The 21117-nt window shown below is 34.4% G+C and overlaps 1 protein-coding gene across 1 annotated transcript; it reads left to right on the plus strand.

Moving 5' to 3' along the window:
* Positions 1-1688: 1688 nt before the first annotated feature.
* On the plus strand, positions 1689-20885 carry LOC106475117 (kazrin-like; the record flags this gene model as incomplete). The annotated part of the gene is made up of 7 exons (XM_022379320.1): positions 1689-2303; positions 12517-12771; positions 14194-14354; positions 14754-14900; positions 16115-16337; positions 20073-20285; positions 20665-20885. Coding segments are annotated over 7 exons (1835 nt in total), but the record flags the coding sequence as incomplete, so codon positions are not given.
* Between the last annotated feature and the right edge of the window lie 232 nt (positions 20886-21117).

The following is a 21117-nucleotide window of genomic DNA, read 5'->3' on the forward strand; positions in this document are numbered from 1 at the left end:
TTAACTGTGATATTTAAGTTTATGCTTGTAAATACAAAATAATATTGTATTGAAAATTATTTTAACATGTTAAATATTTTATTATAATGTCCATTAATTAATGTAGGTGACAGTTTAATGGGTTGAAAGATAACATTCTCTAGCACGCCCTTCACATGTCTGTTGAGTTGAACTTTCGACAAACTGTTCCCACGTCAGCGGCTAGCATGTGATAAACGTGAACTGAAAGAATAGATTAATATCTACCAACTGGCCACGACAGGGTTCTTGTTCTTGTTCAAATTTCAATGTGGAACGGAGAACATTATATGACAGGAAAGTCGTAGAAGCTCTTTCTAACAATGTTTTTATTCTATTATTAAAACGCTATTGCAAGGAAGACTTGGCTGGCTTTATACATATCAGTATCACGGGACTGTTATCGCATTGCTTGAGCTTTTTTTGTGTGTGATAATTATTGGTATGTAATAAACTTGAATTGTAGTAGTTGTTAGAAATGATTGGATGTAGGACTTAAGAAACGTGATTTAATTACTCGACTATGACTTTTGAGGGATAATTGATACAGCCCACACAGTTGTACAGTTCCACAGTTTGTCTGAAGAGCCTTTAAAGTTTGATAGTGTCTGTTTACATTAATAAGGAAGACAGTATTTACTAAAAATACGCTTTTATTTTAAAATAAAATATGACAGTTGAAATATGACATACATGTTTTTTGTTTTTCGAACAAAATTTAAACTTTAAAGTATCATTTACGAATACAGAAGACATCTTTGTCTCAAGAGGTCCCACTTCGCAGAACCTATTGCTGATGGGAAGTAAAAATTATTTTGTGCTAACAAGTTTGTTTCAGAATTTCGTGCATAGTTACGCAAGGGCCGCCTGTGCTAGACGTCCACTATTTTTAACTAATACACCAGAGGGCAGGCAATTAGTCAACAGCATCCATCGTCATTTCTTTGGCTAATCTTGTCTATTCGAATAGTGTGTTTGGACTGTCACTCTTATAGCGTACCCATTGCCCCAAACTGCGGAGCGGGTTTATGAAGCAATGGATCGCGAACCATATATATATTTTGGATCACAGTTCGGGCACTCTAACCAGTAAGCCAAGCTAGGTACATTTGTTGTTATTATTTTTTAAAGTAAAAATAACTTATTTTATAGTTTGGCTAGAAGATTTGATTTGAACGATTGGATTTTGGTAGTAAAATAACAACGTGTTAAAGTGATCTATGCTGATGATGAAATTTGTGATGTGAAGGTTTCAAACATTTTGAGCCAAGATATCATATAATTCTCTTGAATTTCTTCATAAAGTCCTGTTTGAAAAGATCATACACAGCTGTGGAATTTCCAGTTGATTATCTTTCAATTGCTTAATGGTTAAAAGTGGGTGAAAATGTTGATCGTCACCCAAATATAACACTAAGCCCTTTGTGCAGCTGTACACTAAAAAACAAAAACAAAAAACATACCACAAAAATCTATATTACTACTCTGCCGTCATCAGTTAGGTATCCTCGCTGTTAATTATGACATACGACAAAAATCTATATTACTACTCTGCCGTCATTAGTTAGGTATCTTCATTGTTAATTATGACATACCACAAAAATCTGATTAACATTATATGTGTTCTACCCACGAGAAGTGTTTCTTACACTATGTTATTTATATTTCAGCCATCCAGTCGTTGGACTGTCTTAATGATCAGATTGTGCAGTTTATCTTTTCACCTAAGGCAACAGAATTTGAACTCGATTCTTATAAATGTGATGATCCAGAAACAGCAGCCAGATGTCAGCAACAACGCGAAACTCTCAAGTCGTCTATGGCTCTCATGCGGCGCCTTTTGGTGGACGCTCAGGCCAAATTCCGTAAGATGATGGAAGATAACAAGGCTCTGGCGTCGAGACTAGACGGTGACATACAGAACGCTCACCAAGAAGTGTCCATCCTTCGCGCAGAGCTGGCGGATACCAACAAAAAGATTGCCGAAATAACCACCAGTGGAAACGCTGCCTCCATCACGCAGGAAAATATGTTGACTACTTGTGGTCCTACTCCAAGAAATACTGTGATCTCAACCAACCAATCTGAACTTAATTCTAATATTCAGAACCCAGACGTTCCACTCTCGCCTAATTCAAACTCTAACTTCCCCAACAAATCGCCAGCAAATGTTAGCGAAACGGCGGGTTTAAAACAGACTAGTCCAGTATCTCTTGTGAAAGACAAGACCTCAAATATGCGTACTACAACGACTCCTAACGACGTCTCTTGTGAAAGATGTAAAAGTAAGTATTAAAATATTGTTAATTGTGTACATTCTAACCCATTCAAGATTAGTGCTTTTTGAAGAAACAATTCATTGTTTAGTTCCTACCAGTTCTCATTGTTTAAACATTATCTTGCTTAATTAACTTCTACCAGGCTGCAAGGCCTGGCATAGCCTGGTAGTTCAGGTGCTTGACTCGCAATCTGCGGGTCGCAGGTTCGAATTCCATCACTGAACGTGCTCGTCCTTGTAGTCGTAGGGGCGTTACAATGTCACGGACAACCCCACTTTAAGTTGATAAAGAACAGCCCAAGAGCTGGCGGTGGTGATGTTGACTAGCTACCTTCACTCTAACTTATCACTTCTGAATTAGGGACGGCTAGCGCCTACGGGAAAAAGTGTCAGTCGTTAATATGTTAGTTCCTTTGAGAGCTCGTTTGTTATTCCAGAATTCAGAAATTTCGCGCACAGCTACACAAAGGCGATATTCACATAGCAATTCATAATTTTGAATTGTTAGACTAGAGGTAGGGCATTTAGGCAAGAGCACCCACCGCAAACTTTTGGTCCACTCTTACGACGCACCCACAGCCCCAAAGTCCGGAGCGCTATTTTGCGACATCATTCTGACTATTTAGCAGTGGTATAATGCATACAAAAGTAACAGTAAATTCTGTTGGAATTAGAACAAAACACTTGTACTGCAGGTGTTGCTCACTGGCTACTTCTCCTCTGGTCAGTAGGGTTTCTGACTTGTCCATTCATCCCATGTGCACATAAGGTGTCGCGCAGATGAAAATACCACACAACTTATTTAACCTTGTTCTACTTATAAGTAAAGTATTGATTTTAATCATGTCATATTTCAGTTGCATGAGATTATTTTTACTTTTCTGACATGTAAAACCGGTATTTTAACATCGCCTTAGAAGGAAATTCAAAACAACACAATAAAAATATTACTAGTACATTAGAGAAGATACTGACCAATATGACCTTGAACCATGGATATCGGAGTCGTGTAAAGAAAACAATACCCCAACTGTATATTGTTTGAATACTAGAACTTTACACGTAAAAAGCTCCATCGACAGGAGGTGCTCAGCTGTAAGCTTGAGGGCATAGAATGCTAATAAGTGGGGTTCGATCTCTGAGGTGAACCAACCCATTGTGCGGTATTGTGCTTAACAAAAAACAAACAAAATCGGCCAATCGTGTTATCTTTTATATGCATTGCTACACATACAATCACTCACTCGTCAGCGTTGCTTCTACATAGTCTGGGGTTTGACATTTTACATGTCATTAAATTGATTAACCTTTATACAATTTAGCGTTTATGATGTTTCTAATACATTGATATGAAGAAAAAAGAGTAATAGCGGTTATGTTATATATTCCGAATTTCATATCCATCTATGTAAACAAAAATCAATGAATAACGTTCGTGAGAATCAGTTGTGTCGACAGGAATCACTTTCAATATATAGTGGATGCTGGAGATAACTTTAAACATAATAGTTTTTTATTATTATTTAAATAGGCATTACAACTTTTCCCTCATGAATATTAGAAACTCGCTTAGAAATTACTTGTACTAAGTTAATGGATTGGCAGTCATATAGGTGATTCACATTGAAATATGATCAAGATTTTAAGGTTTTTGTTCTCTCTCTCGTAAAACTTGTGAAGACTATAACAACAAATTAGAAATGACGTGTTAAAAAGAACGGTATAATTGATTAGAAGAGGTTTAGGTCGTAAACAGATTTCAAATCCTTAAGAGTTGTGGTAGCCAGGTAGTTTGAACAGTTAAAAAAAAAAAGCCTATTTTCTGATGTTTGCCTCAGTTTTATGCCACAACGGAATTCAATATTCTTAAACTTTAACGAACCGGATTAAATAGTTTTTGATTCTTCACTGTGTTGACAAACTGTAAACTAACATATGTTTTTTCGTCTTGAATGGTCTAAGAAATGTTATGATGATATGAGAGAGATTTTGTTTGATGGATTCATACAAAAAGCGTTATTAACGTGTTTTATGTAAAAAATAATAATAATACACGTCGTAATTGACAGCTACCAAACATCTTAAAAGTCGTTTGTGCGATTTACCGAAATAATTGCGCTAATTTGAATGTAAGATTAAATTGTTATGAGAAGGATGCGTCACATTTTTTTTTCATAAAAATTAACAAACATTGAGGACTACACTTAAGATAATTGAGTATTATATAGTCTAAAGATTTGAAGTTTGAGCTATACATATGAAGTGCGGGAAATTTCACAAATGCTCTTTAACTACGTATATGATTTACCATTTAAAATATATTACTGCAAGGAGCCTCAGAGAAGCATTTTGGAGCTGTAGATAAAAAGAGATGCATGAGTTTCTTGTGTCACAGAACAGCTATTTTCAAACATCAGAGGAATAAACAATCGCAAATGAAAAGTTTCGTCATATGACAACGTGAAATCCCAGTATAAGTCGTGAGTGGCTGGGTACGGAATGTACTGTGTAACTGTGAAAACAAATCGCATCAATATAAGATCTCCAGTTATCCGTAAACATTCATGCGCGTAATGTTGCAAGGAATGAAAGACCAGACTGTAATCCAATAGACTCCACATTTAATCTTACCTAGCGAAAGACACGATGGATCTCTATTAACTACATTGATTTCTATCTATTCAAAAGAGCTGGATGAAACAGTTAATCACATTCATCCTTACCTGGTAAAACATACGATGTATCCCCAATAACTACAGTGATTTTGAACTACTCAGAACAGCTAAGGGGTGTTGCAAAATAAATCACACTTTTTTCCCCGAAGTAATAAAGAACTTGGTAGGAACACGAATATCATCACTCAAGAGAAAACGTCATTTCAATGTACTCTTGGGTGTTTGACTGTTCGAATTTAATTTTTTGCGAAAACTTTTGAATCATGGTGCTTACTAGAACTCAGGTTCGTGTCGCATGTGCTGCCTTCGGGATGGCTCAGAAACTAGTCGCAGACAGGCTCTGAGAATTCAAGTCTTCCAATCAACACATCGCAATACCAGATTTGAAAAATCCGATTAATGCCTCAAAAGTTTCAGAATTGTTGAGTTTGAAAGAGTGGTCCGTGATAAAGTGGTGGAATGTGGAATGGGAACTCTCCAGATTTAAATCCCGCCGAAAATGTCGAAGCTTTCGTTCAACAATGCACAGAAGAAATGTTGGAAACTTTGCCTGAATACGAGAGACACAAACGTGAAACCTTGATTAGTGTTCTCACCGATGTGCTCACAGAGACAGCCACAAAAACAGACATGTTTGTTGCATTGCTGAAATATTTTGCAAATCGATTAAAACTCGTGCGTGAGAACAATGGTGACCCAATCAATTGATATTGATACTTGGAATTACTTTTTTGATTGAATTAAAATCTTATTTTACTTTTTTATACTCTCGGGGGAAAAAAAGTGATTTATTTTGCAACACCCCTTAGAGAAAATAGTTAATTATATTCAGTCTTTCCTACCGAATGATACGACCATTCACTATTAATTCTAGTGATTTTACATTACCCAAAACACCTTTCAATGAATAATAATTATTACCTAAAGTGACTGTGAACTACCCAAAACAATTAGAAGAAAAAGTTAACCATGACACGATGAATCAGTGTTAACTACAGTGATTTTGTTCTACTCAGAACAGCTTGAGAAAATAGTTAATCAGGTTCAATCTTACCTGTCCAATGAATCATTTTTAACTACAATGAGTTTTTATATAAGAAGAAAGGGAGTTAGTTTTCTGTTAGCTTGAGTTCTACTACTTCAGTGTGTTTGAATAGGAAGAAAAGGGGTTATTTATCAGTTGGAGTTGTACACATTTTAAATGCAGCGACATGTCGGAAGAAGACGAATGAATGCATTATGAAAAATGACACGTTTCAAGTTATTTAACACGATTTCAACTATAAGTGCATGTACATATTACCTATACATGGTTGGCGCGTTCAAGACACGAGGGTAGATATCTTCTTATGTAAATAATTTATGAAAAGCACGAGAAAGAAAACGAGGACACGCTTTTTCTTCAACCTTGAGAAGGCGGCAAAGAAGTCAACCTGACACACGAGAACGAGGAGACGTAGTAGTATAGGAGAAATAAACTATTATAAACATCTAAATATAGGGTTTGGAACGTATTAAGCTAGTGTGGGTGGAGAGACGGGCATTAAACTCGAAGAATGTAGGCTTAGTTGGAAAGTTGCGTATAGCTATTTTAAGTTTGTTTCACTGAAATGTTAAATTTAGCTGCGTTTTAAAACGGTAGCTGCACCATATTCATAGAAAAGATGAAAATAATTGCGCATCTTCTATACCGTTTATACATGAAGATTTAGTTTTATATGCAGGTTTATATATTTTTAAAACTCGTACTGTATTTCAATACAACAACTGAAATATATTTAATCATTGAGTAAGGGTTACCGTTATTCACCTGTACTTACTTTAAGAAAAGGCTTAAGAAATCAAGTGAAAACGTCGTTGTCACACAAGTATGACAGCAGCAAAGGAACTTGTCACTATTTCGAGTTCCAAACTTTCATTTATGCAGTGTGATATCCAATCTGTAGGTTGTTGTATAAGCCTTTTAGGGTTAACGTTAATTTTTGACGTCATTATGTCCAGTTTCGGAACGCCACTCAATCTTTGTGAACCCTGCTAACTATTGGTGTAATTGCCATGGTAGGAGAGGATACACGGCATGAGTCACGACCATCAGTCCTATGATACGTGTGCCATGAGAGGTCGTTAATGTGTCCCAAAAGACAGTAAGTCTTCCTATAGTATCATTGAACTCCCTTCTGATTTCTAATTCATAAACATTGTGCTATAGTCATTTCATAGGTTACTCTTATCGTGTGGGTTTCCATAAGTTTTGTGATGAAACATTACCCCGATAGCGACTCAAACATGATATTTACTGTGTGATTCATGCAGCTCTCTCGATAATTCACACGGAATTTATCTTGAATGAATGGAGAAGTGAATATTATCAAAATACGGTAAATCCTCTGAGCATGTTTATTTTTGTAACCAGAAACAAGTTCTGGAGCATATGAGTAATGTAGTTTTTCCCCCTATTTTTCAACAACACAAAGAAGTAATTGTGATTAAGGTTAATTAGTGATCGAAGCAGACCAGAACTCAAAGTATACCTAGTAATGAGAATAGTTAATTAAATATCATCAGTTGGTACCCCCGCCTCTAACAATATTTTCAAACGTCACCCACTATGTTTTCTAATTTGGAAGTATCTGCTTAATATCAGCTAGTGGATTTCAAATCGTCATAATGTAGTTAATGTTACAATGAATGTCAGTGCCTTTTGACTTAGTAGAGTTTATGGAGATTGATTGTACGAAAATATAGCGTGAACTTAATAGCAAAACGAGGTGGTTCTAGAAATATAGCAATGCTAAGGAGCACGTGATATTGGCTGTGAAAGGTAGGCTTAATGAGTCCCTTGCTATGTCATATACGAATAGTAATAATTCTCCGTTCAAATGACAACAGTAGTAATGCAAAGTGGAAAAGAATGACTTACTAAAACAGCATATTTTCTCCCCAGAATGGAATCAGATAAACAAAAATTGCATGTTTTTAATTTTGACGTTGATCTGTTTATAATTTTTACGTTGATCTAATAAAAGTGTTTCCCCACTTTAGATTACCACTGGTGCCGTTTTTATTGGTACCTATATTAGAGTAGTCATTATTCTTGGTACGACCATCATTACCATTACAGCCATTATTCTTGATACTATCTTTATTACCATTACCACCTCAGCCATTATTCTTGATACCATTATTACCGTTTCCATTACTACCACAGCCATTATTCTTGATACCATTATTCCGTTATCACTATTACCGTTATCATTACCACCACAGCCATTATTCTTGGTACCATTACTACCACAGTCAGTATTTTTGATACCATTATTACCGCAGCTATAATTCTTGATACCTTTATTACCGTTGCCATTACTAACGCATCCATTATTCTTGATACCATTATTATCGTTACAATTACTACCACAGCCATTATTCGTGCTACCTTTATTACCGTTACCACTATTACCAGACAGTGTTATATCTACTTAATGTGTAGGATTAATGGGTTATTTAACTTTTTGGTTTGATTCTACACTTTAGATAAGAGTTAATATTGTCAGCATGATGCTGACACGTCGGTAGTTCAGCCACAACAACGGCATTTCTATTTTTGTATCAGTAGATAATCAATAATAAGAGATAACATTTTTATCCTTTCATTGTTAAAAGAAAAGAAGAGAAAAACTGCCAAAGCCGTGTTGATTTATATGTTGTCACTAAAGTTATAAGTCAAAGAAAAAGCTTCAATAAATCTTTATCTATAATAATAAAAGGGCGTATCTGTGGCTGTGTGTGTGTGTGTGTGACCGCCATAACTTCAAGAGGAAAGAACCTAGAAACCTGAAATTTTGCACTCATTCTAAGTGAGCCCCGAGGGTGTGCACCTGGGTATTATTACTTATTTACATGCATGCATGCATGCGCACTCGCATGTTTTTATGCGAAAAACACATAGAAAAGAAATGTGACCACCATAGCTCCAAGAGAAAAAGAACCTAGAAACCTGAATTTTATTTTGCACCCATTCTAAGTGTACCCTGAGGGTGTGTACCTGGGTACTATTGCTTATCTTATCCATGGGCATGCGTGCAGGCGCATCTTTTTACTGAGGTAAGCTAGCGAAGAACCACATAGAAAGAAGTGATTCTTTATAATAAAAATATAAATTACAGACAAATAGACAGACTCCCACGTGCGTGCGTGCCTGTGTGACTACCATAGCCCCAAAAGAAACAAACCTAGAAACATGAAATTTTGCACCTATACTAAGTGAACCCTGAGGGTTTGCACCTGGGTATTATTACTTATCTAAGTGCATGAGCGTTCGCATCGTTTTATGCGAAAAACCACATGGAAAAGAAATGTGCTCACCATATCTCCAAGAGGAAAGAATCATAAAAAACTAAAATTTTGCACCCTGAGCGTGTGCACCTGGGTATTATTATTTATTCGCGTTCGTGCGCAGGCGCATCTTTTTAGTGAGGCAATATAGCGAGAAACCACATGGAAAAGAAGTGGTTCCTTATATTAGAAATAGAAATCACAGACAGACACGCATCTTTTTAATGAAGCAAGCTAGCGGCAAACCACATAGAAAAGAAATTTGTTAATGCTCAATCAGGAATTTCATATTCTCAACCTGAATACCCAGGTCAGACCCCCTAATTTAGAACTGCCAACCAGAGGGAGAGCAACCAGTCAGAAGTACTCGCAGATTCTATTAACCAAATATATGACATTTATAACACCCACACAGCTGCAAATGCGGAGCATCATCAACAGTATATCATGGCTTGAACCTTCGACTCTCTGATCATCAGCCTGGTCCTCCCGGCTCTCAATTCAGAATAAAAAGAATTTCACGTGAAAGTTGTAGTTGATAATTGCTCTTTTTTTTCTTTTTGAAGAAATAACTGGAAGTAGTGAAAGAAGAAAAACATACGAACACACAATATGCATTCAAGCTAATACTTTAACCAGTATTAGCACAGTTCTCGCTCTTCAGTCTAAAATGGTGTCTCTAAGGTCAGTTATTGATGATTAGATAAGACCCTAAGACATGTAGACAAACATATTGATAAGGAAATTGATCAGGTGTAGTAGTGATTTTAAATTGGTGTTTTTTTTATGGTGAACAACAATTATTAACATTAGTATTATTATTAACAAAGTTTCGTTCAACAAGGTTTCCCTGTTAGTTTAAATTAATGGCAGTATTACTTATTTTGAATGAAACTTTATGATTTTTTAAAGCAAATGAAAATTATATTTAGTTTAAAATTAATTTTTCTCAATTCTGTACCGTAAACATAATCTATTTTATAGGGATGAGTTACACAGTGCTATCTGAGCTGTGTCCAGTGCGGGTATCGAACCTTGATTTGTAGAGTGATAAAACTTCAAGATTACCATTAAGCTGCCGGAGGAGAATGTAGTCTGTCACGTTTCTTCTAAAGTAGAAAACAAATGTAAAATTCAGATTAAAGTTTATGTACAATTGTAAGGTAAAATAGTTGAGTTTGCTAGTTATTTTTATCATAGAAACTGGAAAAAAATATCTGCAAACAAAACAAAATTCAACATTGAATACGAATCCTGGAAAAAGAGGTATTTTTGAAAAATCGATATTTCTTTCGTCCTTTAGAATCTATTACAACGTATTTTTATAAAATAATGTTCACATTAAAAGTGAGTTTTAGGAATCTTTCATTTGAATGTTAGATTATCTCGGTCCTACAACTGAATATTATCAGCAGGCTTTTGAGATATCGCAAGACACAAAATAGTTTTAAATATCACCCATATTTTATTTCGTAAAAATCAAAAGAGCTCGTCTTCATTGTTTTCTCATATCAGATGCCTGGACCGTTTTAATGGAATTCCACAGCGCATGCGCTTGAACTGTGTTAACGGTTATTAAAAAAACTCCTTTAGACTCGGAACTTGCTTCATCAGCATTTTGAATATCTCCAGATTATTAGAACGATTAATTAATGATGATACCGATATTGGTTGGAAGGTTTACATCCATTGGTTCCAAAAGAAACCTCGTAAGATAATATTTTTTAGGATTAAAGTAGTTTTGAAAACAAAGTTTAATTGTAGTTGGTGAAATAGTTGTTATTTTTCTCTTAAAGATTTCATAGCAGATTCGGAATCAACATGATAAACTAAAATATATAAATATGATAATTTTCACTCTCGAGTTGCACAACAAAAGAAATATTTATTCATGTAATAGAGCAATACAATATTCACATAAGAATTGTGCAATAGTATAGACAATAAGATATTGTGCGATGGCAGGACATGTTTACTTGCTATTGTTACAGAGCTATAAAATATTTACTCTTAAGAGTTCTGCAGTAATGGAAATAATTGATCTTTTAATATATTTAGCTATAAAAATATCTACATCAAAGACTTATTTATTATTAGGAGGTGTTTATGTGGTGACCTTTTTCAGTTATTCACAAAAGCTGCATATCCAGTTGTTCTGTCCAAATAATCTGTATCTGATTTTATAGTTATTTAAAGTATAAATGATGTTAAGAAGATGTATTTTTATTTATAATTTGGTAGTTGCTCAGGCGTATTTTCCCAGTTGTGCATATCCAAACGTTGGTGCCTTGTGACAGTCGGAAATTGTGGATCGTGAAGCAATTTAAACAGGAATCATTTATTAGACGTGTGTTTGTACAGTAGAACGACTGTGTCTTGTATATTATAGTACCTTGTTGTACTTGGATGTATTTAAACAATAGTATTATGTAATAATTAGAAATCATTGAAAAATCTTTGTTATCATCAACCTATGAGATATTCACGTGGTATTTCACGCAACTGGGAGGAAAAGATTTATATAGTTCACAAGATTTTATGATGAATTTTTCTTAACGTCGAAAATATTTCAACAATGGTGTCGAAAAGTCGAAATATACGCTATTGTAGAAATGTTCCAAATAGTATTGCATTGATTATCTTAACAGCATTGATTGCTTAATTTATACTACAAATAGGCCTACTATTACTAACGTTATAGTCAGTGTTTAAAAAGTTTTAGGTGGTGAATAAATGTTAATTAATAAATATTTGTTGGTATTTTAACACATATATTATATACTTGGCCTTAAACATAAAGAAAAATTAAACGTTTATTACCACTACCAAATATATTTTATACTTTGTACAGTCGAATGAATACAAAATTTGTGTCGGAATGTCCGCATTATGTTTTCTACTTCCTGATCTAGAATACAGTGAAAAGGCTCAAGAGAGCTATTTAAGTCTCTTTCAGAGTGCACACGTACTTTTGTTTACGACAACATTTCGTTTTTCTGCGTAGTTTTTACTAAAAATGTGGTGATTAAAGAATTACTTCGAGACTGATGAAATAAGTGAAGAGTAGGTGCATTTTGGAGATACAGACAAATTCATTTTAGTTAAGTTTTATAATTTTCGTTTATCATTCAACAATGATTTCCAGTCATTTTTGACGAGCTTTTATACTAGTTCATTAAATAATTTACATGTATTGTTTGAAATGTTTTTAAGGTATTAAACAGAAGTTTCATTTCTATTACTTGGAAACCACAGAATGTACATACGAGGATATCAATCAGTTTAAAGAACGACTCTGCCAACAAGAAGAATTCAACTTTAAGCTCAGCCAACAGAACCGATCTCTCCAAAGGGAGCTAGAAGAGTTGCGAGGCTATAAAGAAAATGCCCATGCACAAGAAGACGAGTTTCGGCCTCAGATTCAACGATTAGAAACTGAACTTCAACACTCCAAGGAAGCTCTTTCAGGTGGGATTATTTATATAGTTCATCATGCTTCGACAACACATTTATATCACTCACCACAGAATCTGATCCAATTTTCAAAAACCACCGATCACAAGACGGCAAACCAACTTTTACTTTGTACCTTATTATTGTTAACTAGCATTATTTATTTATTATCATTAGTTATTTTGATTTTTAAAGGACACTACTTTAAAGGTGAACAAAAAGTCACTGTTATACCATGCTTTAGAGAGAAATTAAAGATCATATATGAAATCAGATACGGGCGATTGTTCGGTATATTGCTCCCGACTTCTTCTAACTGTATCTTGGCGAGCAATCTGATATGCTTCTGTATTTCGGGTTTGTTCCGGGCTTCTTCTCGCTGGATCTTGCCTTATAACTTGGTGAGCAAGCCTATCCCTTTCTTACTCTTTCTTTATTTAACTTGCATCCTTTTTCCGTGATTTTCGATGATTTTGATCCCTTTATACTCGTACTGAAATATAAAAAAAACAAAACTTATGTAACTTAAGAAGATCGAGTTACTACAAAATTCCTGCAAATATATATGCAACGAACTCAGTACGAAGGACTTGCGATTCCTTCGGTCGCAAAATAATTCAATTCATAGCGTACACTTGGATTCTCTAGCAGAAAAAGTCAATTTTCTTCTGAAATATCACAATGATTCTCCACTAGGAAAACTCACTCTGAAATTCTGTATTAAACTCACTTTACCACAATTTTAGAAGTTTTATTTAAAAAATTAATTTTGTTGATAACAATAAATGTACATTATTAAAAAGGAGAGAAGTACCATTTCTCCATTAAGGGTTTAGGGTATTTAGGGTAAAAATGTTTATAAAATAAGGTCCTTTTATTTTCTAAATTCTAGCGAGGGTCTATTTTATAACATTTTTTTTTATTTTGGTGTGATATGATGCTGTTATTGAATTATTACTTTTAAAAAAGTTAATACATGCACTAAATAAACTTTTTTTTTATAAGTTACCGAATTGTAATGCAACTTTGTTAGGAAAAAATCATACGAAGTTTCATCCAAATCGGACTTAAACTGTGGGAGGAGATTATTGTGTATTACTTTTTAGTATTATAATGTTTTTAACATTAAGAATCCAATGTAAGTAAGATAAAGGGAAAGTATATGTTTAGAAGGACAAGTAGATTTTTCTAGCATTTATTCCTTTGGCTAAGAAGTCGTTTTTGAAAAATTCCACACCATAAGTATTTATATTACAAACACTGACAATAGATGTTGGTATAAGAAATTATTGATAGCAATCCATACAAAAGAACCAAATATTCAGTATGAAGATCTTAGATGAAATATAATTATCTATCTATACATAAATGTGAAAATAAAGAATATATATATAATACCATAAAAATTAGTATTGAATTATCTGTATGAACATTCAGCTCTAAAAGAAGACCGTAAGAGACTGAAGGCAGAGAAGTTTGACCTATTGAATCAAATGAAACAGCTGTACGGGACCTTGGAAGACAAAGAGCAAGAATTGAGGGATTTTATTCGCAACTACGAACAGAGAATGAAAGAAAGTGATGAAAGTTTAAAACAGGTGAGTTTTAGAACCACAAGTGGCTGTTATGTAGATGAAAAATTACCCACTGAAAAACGTTTTTAATATTTTTGTAAAATAAAATACAGAAGTTTGAAAGTATCATACATTTATAATTGAAGTTATTTCTCCTACTTCAGAAAGACTTTGTTATTATGAGTTTGCTATGAAAGGCTGAAACAACTTGAAATGTTAGTTGTATGGTTATATTTTTTGTCTGTCCTTTTCGTGATTCTTGACAATGTATTATTAGGGAACTTACGTGTGCGATTATTTTGAAGACTCCTGATTTTCAATATTAAGTAAGTAGAATGTACGAATAAAGAATAAATGAATCCATGATATCGACATAGTTTCTTAACAGTGTATGTTGAACTCGTAAGACTTTTTCTTTCACAGCTGGTACGCACGAGGGAAGAAAGTGAACGAGAAAAGTGGAATATCTTAAAGCATGCCCGAGATGAAGCTGAACGCTCAGTTGCTCTGTGTGCACAGATAGGCTTAAAGGATGCCCAAATTAGGCAGCTTCAGGAAGAGCTGAAATCAGTGAGTTGGATTTTTAAAAACTCAAAATATTTTAACAGTGTTGAATACCACCATCTGATTTTATAGTATTGTGTTTCTTGTTTGCATGATCCTTTAATGAATACGGCATATGCTCAAGTCCAGTCAAAGTGAAGTAACGAAAAGTAGACGCATGAGAGTTGTTTTGAAGTTGGTGATTATAAAGTTTTGTGCTACACCTCCAGTTTGGTTTGAATGTTGAATTAATCCCATTCTGTAATAATTCGATGTTGAATTAATCTCATTCTGTAATAATTCGATGTTGACTTAATCTCATTCTGTAATAATTCGATGTTGAATTAATCCCATTCTGTAATAATTCGATGTTGAATTAATCTCATTGTGTAATAATTCGATGTTGAATTAATCTCATTCTGTAATAATTCGATGTTGAATTAATCTCATTCTGTAATAATTCGATGTTGAATTAATCTCATTCTGTAATAATTCGATGTTGAATTAATCTCATTCTGTAATAATTCGATGCAGTATTAATATGTTTATTTTGTTGTTTTAGTAAATATTTGAAGCTCAATTTTTTTACTGAATTTTATATTAACATGAAATATATTTTAAAACCCTATACGTCAACCTCCAGCCATCTCTTCCAAAACTTCCACATTCATTCTGAGTTTTTCACGTTAATCCTGGTATTCTCTTCCAAGGCTTCCACATTCATTCTGAGTTTCTCACGTTAATCCTGGTCTTCTCTTCCAAGGCTTCCACATTGTTCTGAGTTTCTCACGTTAATTCTAGCCTTCTCTTCCAAGGCTTCAACGTTCATTCTGAGTTTCTCACGTTAATCCTGGTCTTCTCTTCCAAGGCTTCCACATTGTTCTGTGTTTCTCACGTTAATCCTAGCCTTCTCTTCCAAGGCTTCAACGTTCATTCTGAGTTTTTTACATTAAGCATATCATTATCTTCCATATCTTCCACATCAACTCTTACGTATAAACGTTACAAGTTCACACAAGTTTTAAAGTTTTATAACAGTATTTTCTACTGTAGTGTAGTGTTATCAATCTTCAGGATACGCCTTAACTTCCTCTGTACCTTGAACGTTTCAGATTAATGCTAACGTTCTCTGCTGAAATTGTGGTGTTAAATTTAACTTTCGCTCGTGCACTCGTTTGCCGTTACTCCTGTGCTCCAGTTATTTAACATATTGATAACAATTCTAACGTTATTTCTCACAGTTGCGAGATAGAATGGGCTACGCTTCAGATGCTGAGAGTACCAGACATTTTCGTACTAATGGTTACCACAGCCCGAGCATGGCTTCCACTGTCCAGACCCTAAGTGAACGGGACAGTTGTAATACTCCTACACTAACTCCAGCATCCGACCCGACATTATCGTTATTTGGTGGGACTCCAGCAATAACAGTGGATGATGAGGACCCAAATTCTCTTTATTGCTGTAAGTAGTTTTGGAATTACAACTTCAAAGATCAGATATGGCTTCTAATCAAACTAGGTCGACATTACCTATGCAATGAATATTGTTTTCATTTAGTTTTTGTTTTTTGCTGGACTTGCAATGTCATTGCATATTTTGTTAAAGATGATATTATAATTTTCATATTATAGCTATACATGAATTTCGTATGACACTTGATTTGTATATATTAAGAACGTAAAAACAATATCAACACAATCAACTCATAAAGTGAAGCTCCGGCTGCAAAGATCATACTGTTGTACAAGATAGTGAAATTTTAATAACTTATAAGAACAAAAGTGACAAAAAGAGAGAGAGAGAGCGGAAGTGACGTGAAATCAAATATGCCAAATGTTTTTATAAACATATTTAGGAAATTGTAATGGTATACCATACAAAGGTTTAGTAGTTGTAATAAATACCGGTTACGCATATTTTTACTTTTTGGAGAAGAAGCATGAAACGTTTAAATCACGCATGAACGAACGACTCCTCATTCTGATTTGTTGCAACACGTCAGCCTTATGCACCTGAAGTCCCCAAAATCAAATACTTATCAGGAAACATTGTTTTGGAAAAATGGAATAAGGGAATTTCTTTTTGTACTTTTTAAAGTTTATATAACTTATGAAGGTGTCTTCAATTTCTAGGTTTTAAAAATAAAGAACGAAGAATTTGATATTTGACAAAAGGAAATAATGATTATAGTCTACAGTAGATTACTTAGATTTTTTTAGCAATTATGCCTTTTGTGTGACTTTAAAATATCAAAATCAAATAATTATAATGAGATTCATAGCCAAGCATTTATACTGACAGGGGCAGACTGTACTCTAAAATTTCATCGGTAAAAAAGCTAGAAGGGGCCCTAAGTTTGTCATAAAAATAACAAACTCCGTACTTTTCCAAGGGGGCTCACCAGTGTCTCGTTAGGCCAGTCCACGCCTATATGCTGATAACAAACAACTTACTGTGAGAAAAACACGATTTAACTTTTAAATAATAGTTCAGTTTTGGTGGGCAAAACATGACAGTGATTAAAGTATATCGTTTTGAAAATATCCTATCACAAAATTCCCAACTACTCTCCTGAAAGTCATTCATTTTACGTGGTGACGTCAGTCACCAAGGGGAACTATCGTTATTTTGAAGCGTACCCAAACTTAGGTGATTCAAAAAGGTGAGCTCCCAGCGGTATGTCTGCGGACTTACAACACTAGAATCCGGGTTTCGATTCACGTGGTGGGCAGAGCACAGATAGCCCATTGTGTAGCTTTGTGCTTAACTTAAAAAACGAACAAACAAACATCCAAAAGGTGAACTATGGAAATCTAACTCGGTTAAGCGCCATCTAATTGATGTTGTAAGTTACGTGTTACATTCTTAATTACATGCTGTTAATTAGGTATTGTCTAGTTAACAATAATAAATTATGTGACACATTCTTATTTACACTCTGTTAATTAGGTATTGTTTAGTTAACAATAATAAGTTATGTGTCACGTTCTCAGTTACACGCTGTTAATTAGGTATTGTCTAGTTAACAACAATAAATTATGTGTCACATTCTTATTTACACGCTGTTAATTAGGTATTGTCTAGTTAACAATAATAAGTTATGTGTTACATATTTAATAATGGTCTTAATTGACTAACATCGAGTCAGGACCGAACAGAGCCTAGTGATTAGCGTGTTCGCACTGTGAATCCGAGGGTTCATGATTCGTGGCCGTTTTCACATAAACGAGCTTCGCAATTGGGGTCGTGGGTGCGCTACAAGAGTGGCCGATTCTGTTAGACAAGAGTAGCCGACCAGTTGTCAGTGGGTGCTGTTGGACTAGGTGTAGTCTATCAGTTCACAGTATAGAACGGTTTTGCTTAGATAGCCATTTGTGTAGCTTTCCACGAAAATTCTTAAACACATTATCAAGTTAAAATTTAATAACAAATTACGTGTTACATGCATAATGACAATAGTAATTAATCAGGCTTTCGTTAACATAACTTCGGTGTTATATACGTAATGACAGTGTTTATTATGTATTGTCTAGGTTAATTACGTGGTACGTAATGACGATATTAAGTAGTCTAGTTAACAGTAAGTTGCGTGTTGCATACATAATGATAATATTAATTACGTAATGTCTAGTCAACATAGTGAATTACATGTTAAATAACGTAACAACAATACTTTTATTCTTAAACTTTCCTGAATGCCTCTGGTCCATTGAGGGTGCACTTGAAGTAGTCACTAACCTGTGATAAGAAACATCATAAGGAAAATATATCACATCTTTCAAAACTGGAGGGCAATTTCGGTGAGTTACCAACGTATTTCACTAGTCGGCGCTCAACCTACGTTCGCGTATTGTTCACTCACCATTAAATTATTTCTTTTGATTTGCCTTTTTATTAACAAGTTATGTATGTTAGAGGTACGTAACTGGCTCACAGATCTGACTAGAGCATAAGAAGGTGGAGAACCACTGATCTAAAATATCCGTTCTATTCATGAAAAACTGTGGATCTTCTATAAACCTGTGTTATTCACAAGCAAACTTAGACCACTGTACTTCAGATATTATTAAAAACAAAAAAGCTCCACCACCGTGTCTCAACGATAAATTTGAGATCTTATAAAGTTAAAGATTGGTGTTCCAACCCTGCGGTTCACACAGCGCAGATTCCCGATTTTGCAGCTTTGCGCTGTAGAACAAAAATTTTAAAAGTAGCGTAATTTCTTCATATCTCTACAAAAAGAATCTAACTAAAGATCAATGATTTTCTGTTTGAGTTCGCTTCAAAATTCGAATTTGTTCAGGAAAAACAATTTCATAATTTCTGCAACAAATTTTGCTATACAACAAAAACAAACAAACATGGGTCCACGTCGATGAAGATCGGGTTTCCATAATATAGTTTTAAAAACATAAAGGGTACTGTGTTCGATTAAATGAAAATAATGTTTCAGTTAAAGTAATTAACTTGCATATTTATTTGTCACGGCTGCGTTTATATACTGTAGGATCAGGTTCCTTGGATAGTTCTATTTGAGTATGTGGGTTTGCAAGATTTAACTCCTTGAAGAAAAACATGAGGAGAAAGGGCTGAGAACCTCTGATATAGGCGGCTAGTGTTTTGTTGTTTAGCATTTTTAGTCTTGGAACAGTTTGTGATGTTTGATATGCATTACTGCAAATATGTGTACACCTGTAACTACATTTAGGTTTCATATATTGGTAAGTTTTGTGATTCTTAGGAGCACACAACTGGTTTTTATGTGTGTGTGTTTTTAGTAATGGCATACTTCATTTTTCTTGAAAGTTATTTTTCCTTTTATTGTCGACCATAATGTTCAAAATACTTTAGAACATTATTATTATTTATTATAATTATTTTTATTACTCTTAAGAATATTATTTGACACTGTTATGAGAATTTAATAAATCCCTACTATTGGGATTACGACCGAAACTAGCGAGGGTATCCAAATGATGCATTTGTAAACGTTAGTTTTAGTTAGCTTTAGGTTTTTTTTTGTATTGATTTATGAAATTATGTTTCTTGTCAACTTGCTAAGTATAATTGGCTACATTAATTTATGAGTTACCTTTTAGTTCTGATCTACACAGCTAGTCTTCAATGTTGGATAACCGGTAGTAATGTTCTTTGTATTTCGTGTTGCCGTAAGATCTTTCCTGATTATTTTCCCAGCCACTGCTTCTGCCAGGGGTATACAGCGACCGTGTCTTTCTGGGTTGTCTCGCTCAGCCGAGGAAATATATGTCAACAGCAGTGGGATCTCTGACGTTAGCACTGGCAAGAAAAGCCGGAAGAGGAAGGATGTAAAAGGAACGTGGGGCTCAATATCTCGTATTTTTTCTAGAGGGCGTCACCGTAAAGGGGTAGATCCCAGCCTGTTTGATGGTATGTGTGTAGTATATAGTTCAGTATTTTTCAAAGTTGTTTAACATGATTATGCTATTAAACTTTTTATTGAAAACAAAACTGATCAAGTAGTTATTGAATATTATGACTTCATTGATCGTTTACAAAGTGTATTTACAAACCATTAATTCAAAACCCTGATACACGCCTTATAGTATTTTTGTCATGAAAAGTTTCCAGATTTTATATATTATAATGTGGTGTCCAACTGGAAAAAGTGGCAGTATAGAAAATAATCGCAATAATTCTAGTATCAGTAAAAGTAATATTTCATTGAAGCTAACCTATTCACCAAGTGCCATGTAATTCCAATCTCTGTTGCAATATATATTATCATCATTATTTTGTTTGTCACAAGGTGGCAGTGCGGGTCAGAGGTCATCATGGTCGCCACAAAGTAGTCTTTGTGTTAGTCCATTGACAGAGGACAGCTACAATGAGAAACTAAAGTTGTTGGAGGAAGCCCAAGAAACTCCCATGGAAAAATGGAAAGCTGCAACTGTACTTTCCTGGTTAGAGATATCTCTTGGAATGCCACAGTATGGTGCTAAATGTGCTGAAAATGTCAAGAGTGGCAAGGTAAGCTTAAAAAATTTCCATAATTAATGCTTACAATTCATATGTTCTCCCAGTGAAAAAACAAAGAAAAATCGATATAAAGTATGAAGGATAAATTGTACATTAGAATTACGATACTGGTTTTGAGAAACCTCATTCCCGTCTTATGAATATAAATTCTCTAAGCATTAAGAGATTGGCTTTAAAGTACTCTTGTCGAGAAGTTAACCTAGAGTACTCCAGCCCTTTGGTA

Source organism: Limulus polyphemus, unplaced genomic scaffold (assembly GCF_000517525.1).
Source record: "Limulus polyphemus unplaced genomic scaffold, Limulus_polyphemus-2.1.2 Scaffold8109, whole genome shotgun sequence".
Classification (NCBI taxonomy): domain Eukaryota; kingdom Metazoa; phylum Arthropoda; class Merostomata; order Xiphosura; family Limulidae; genus Limulus; species Limulus polyphemus.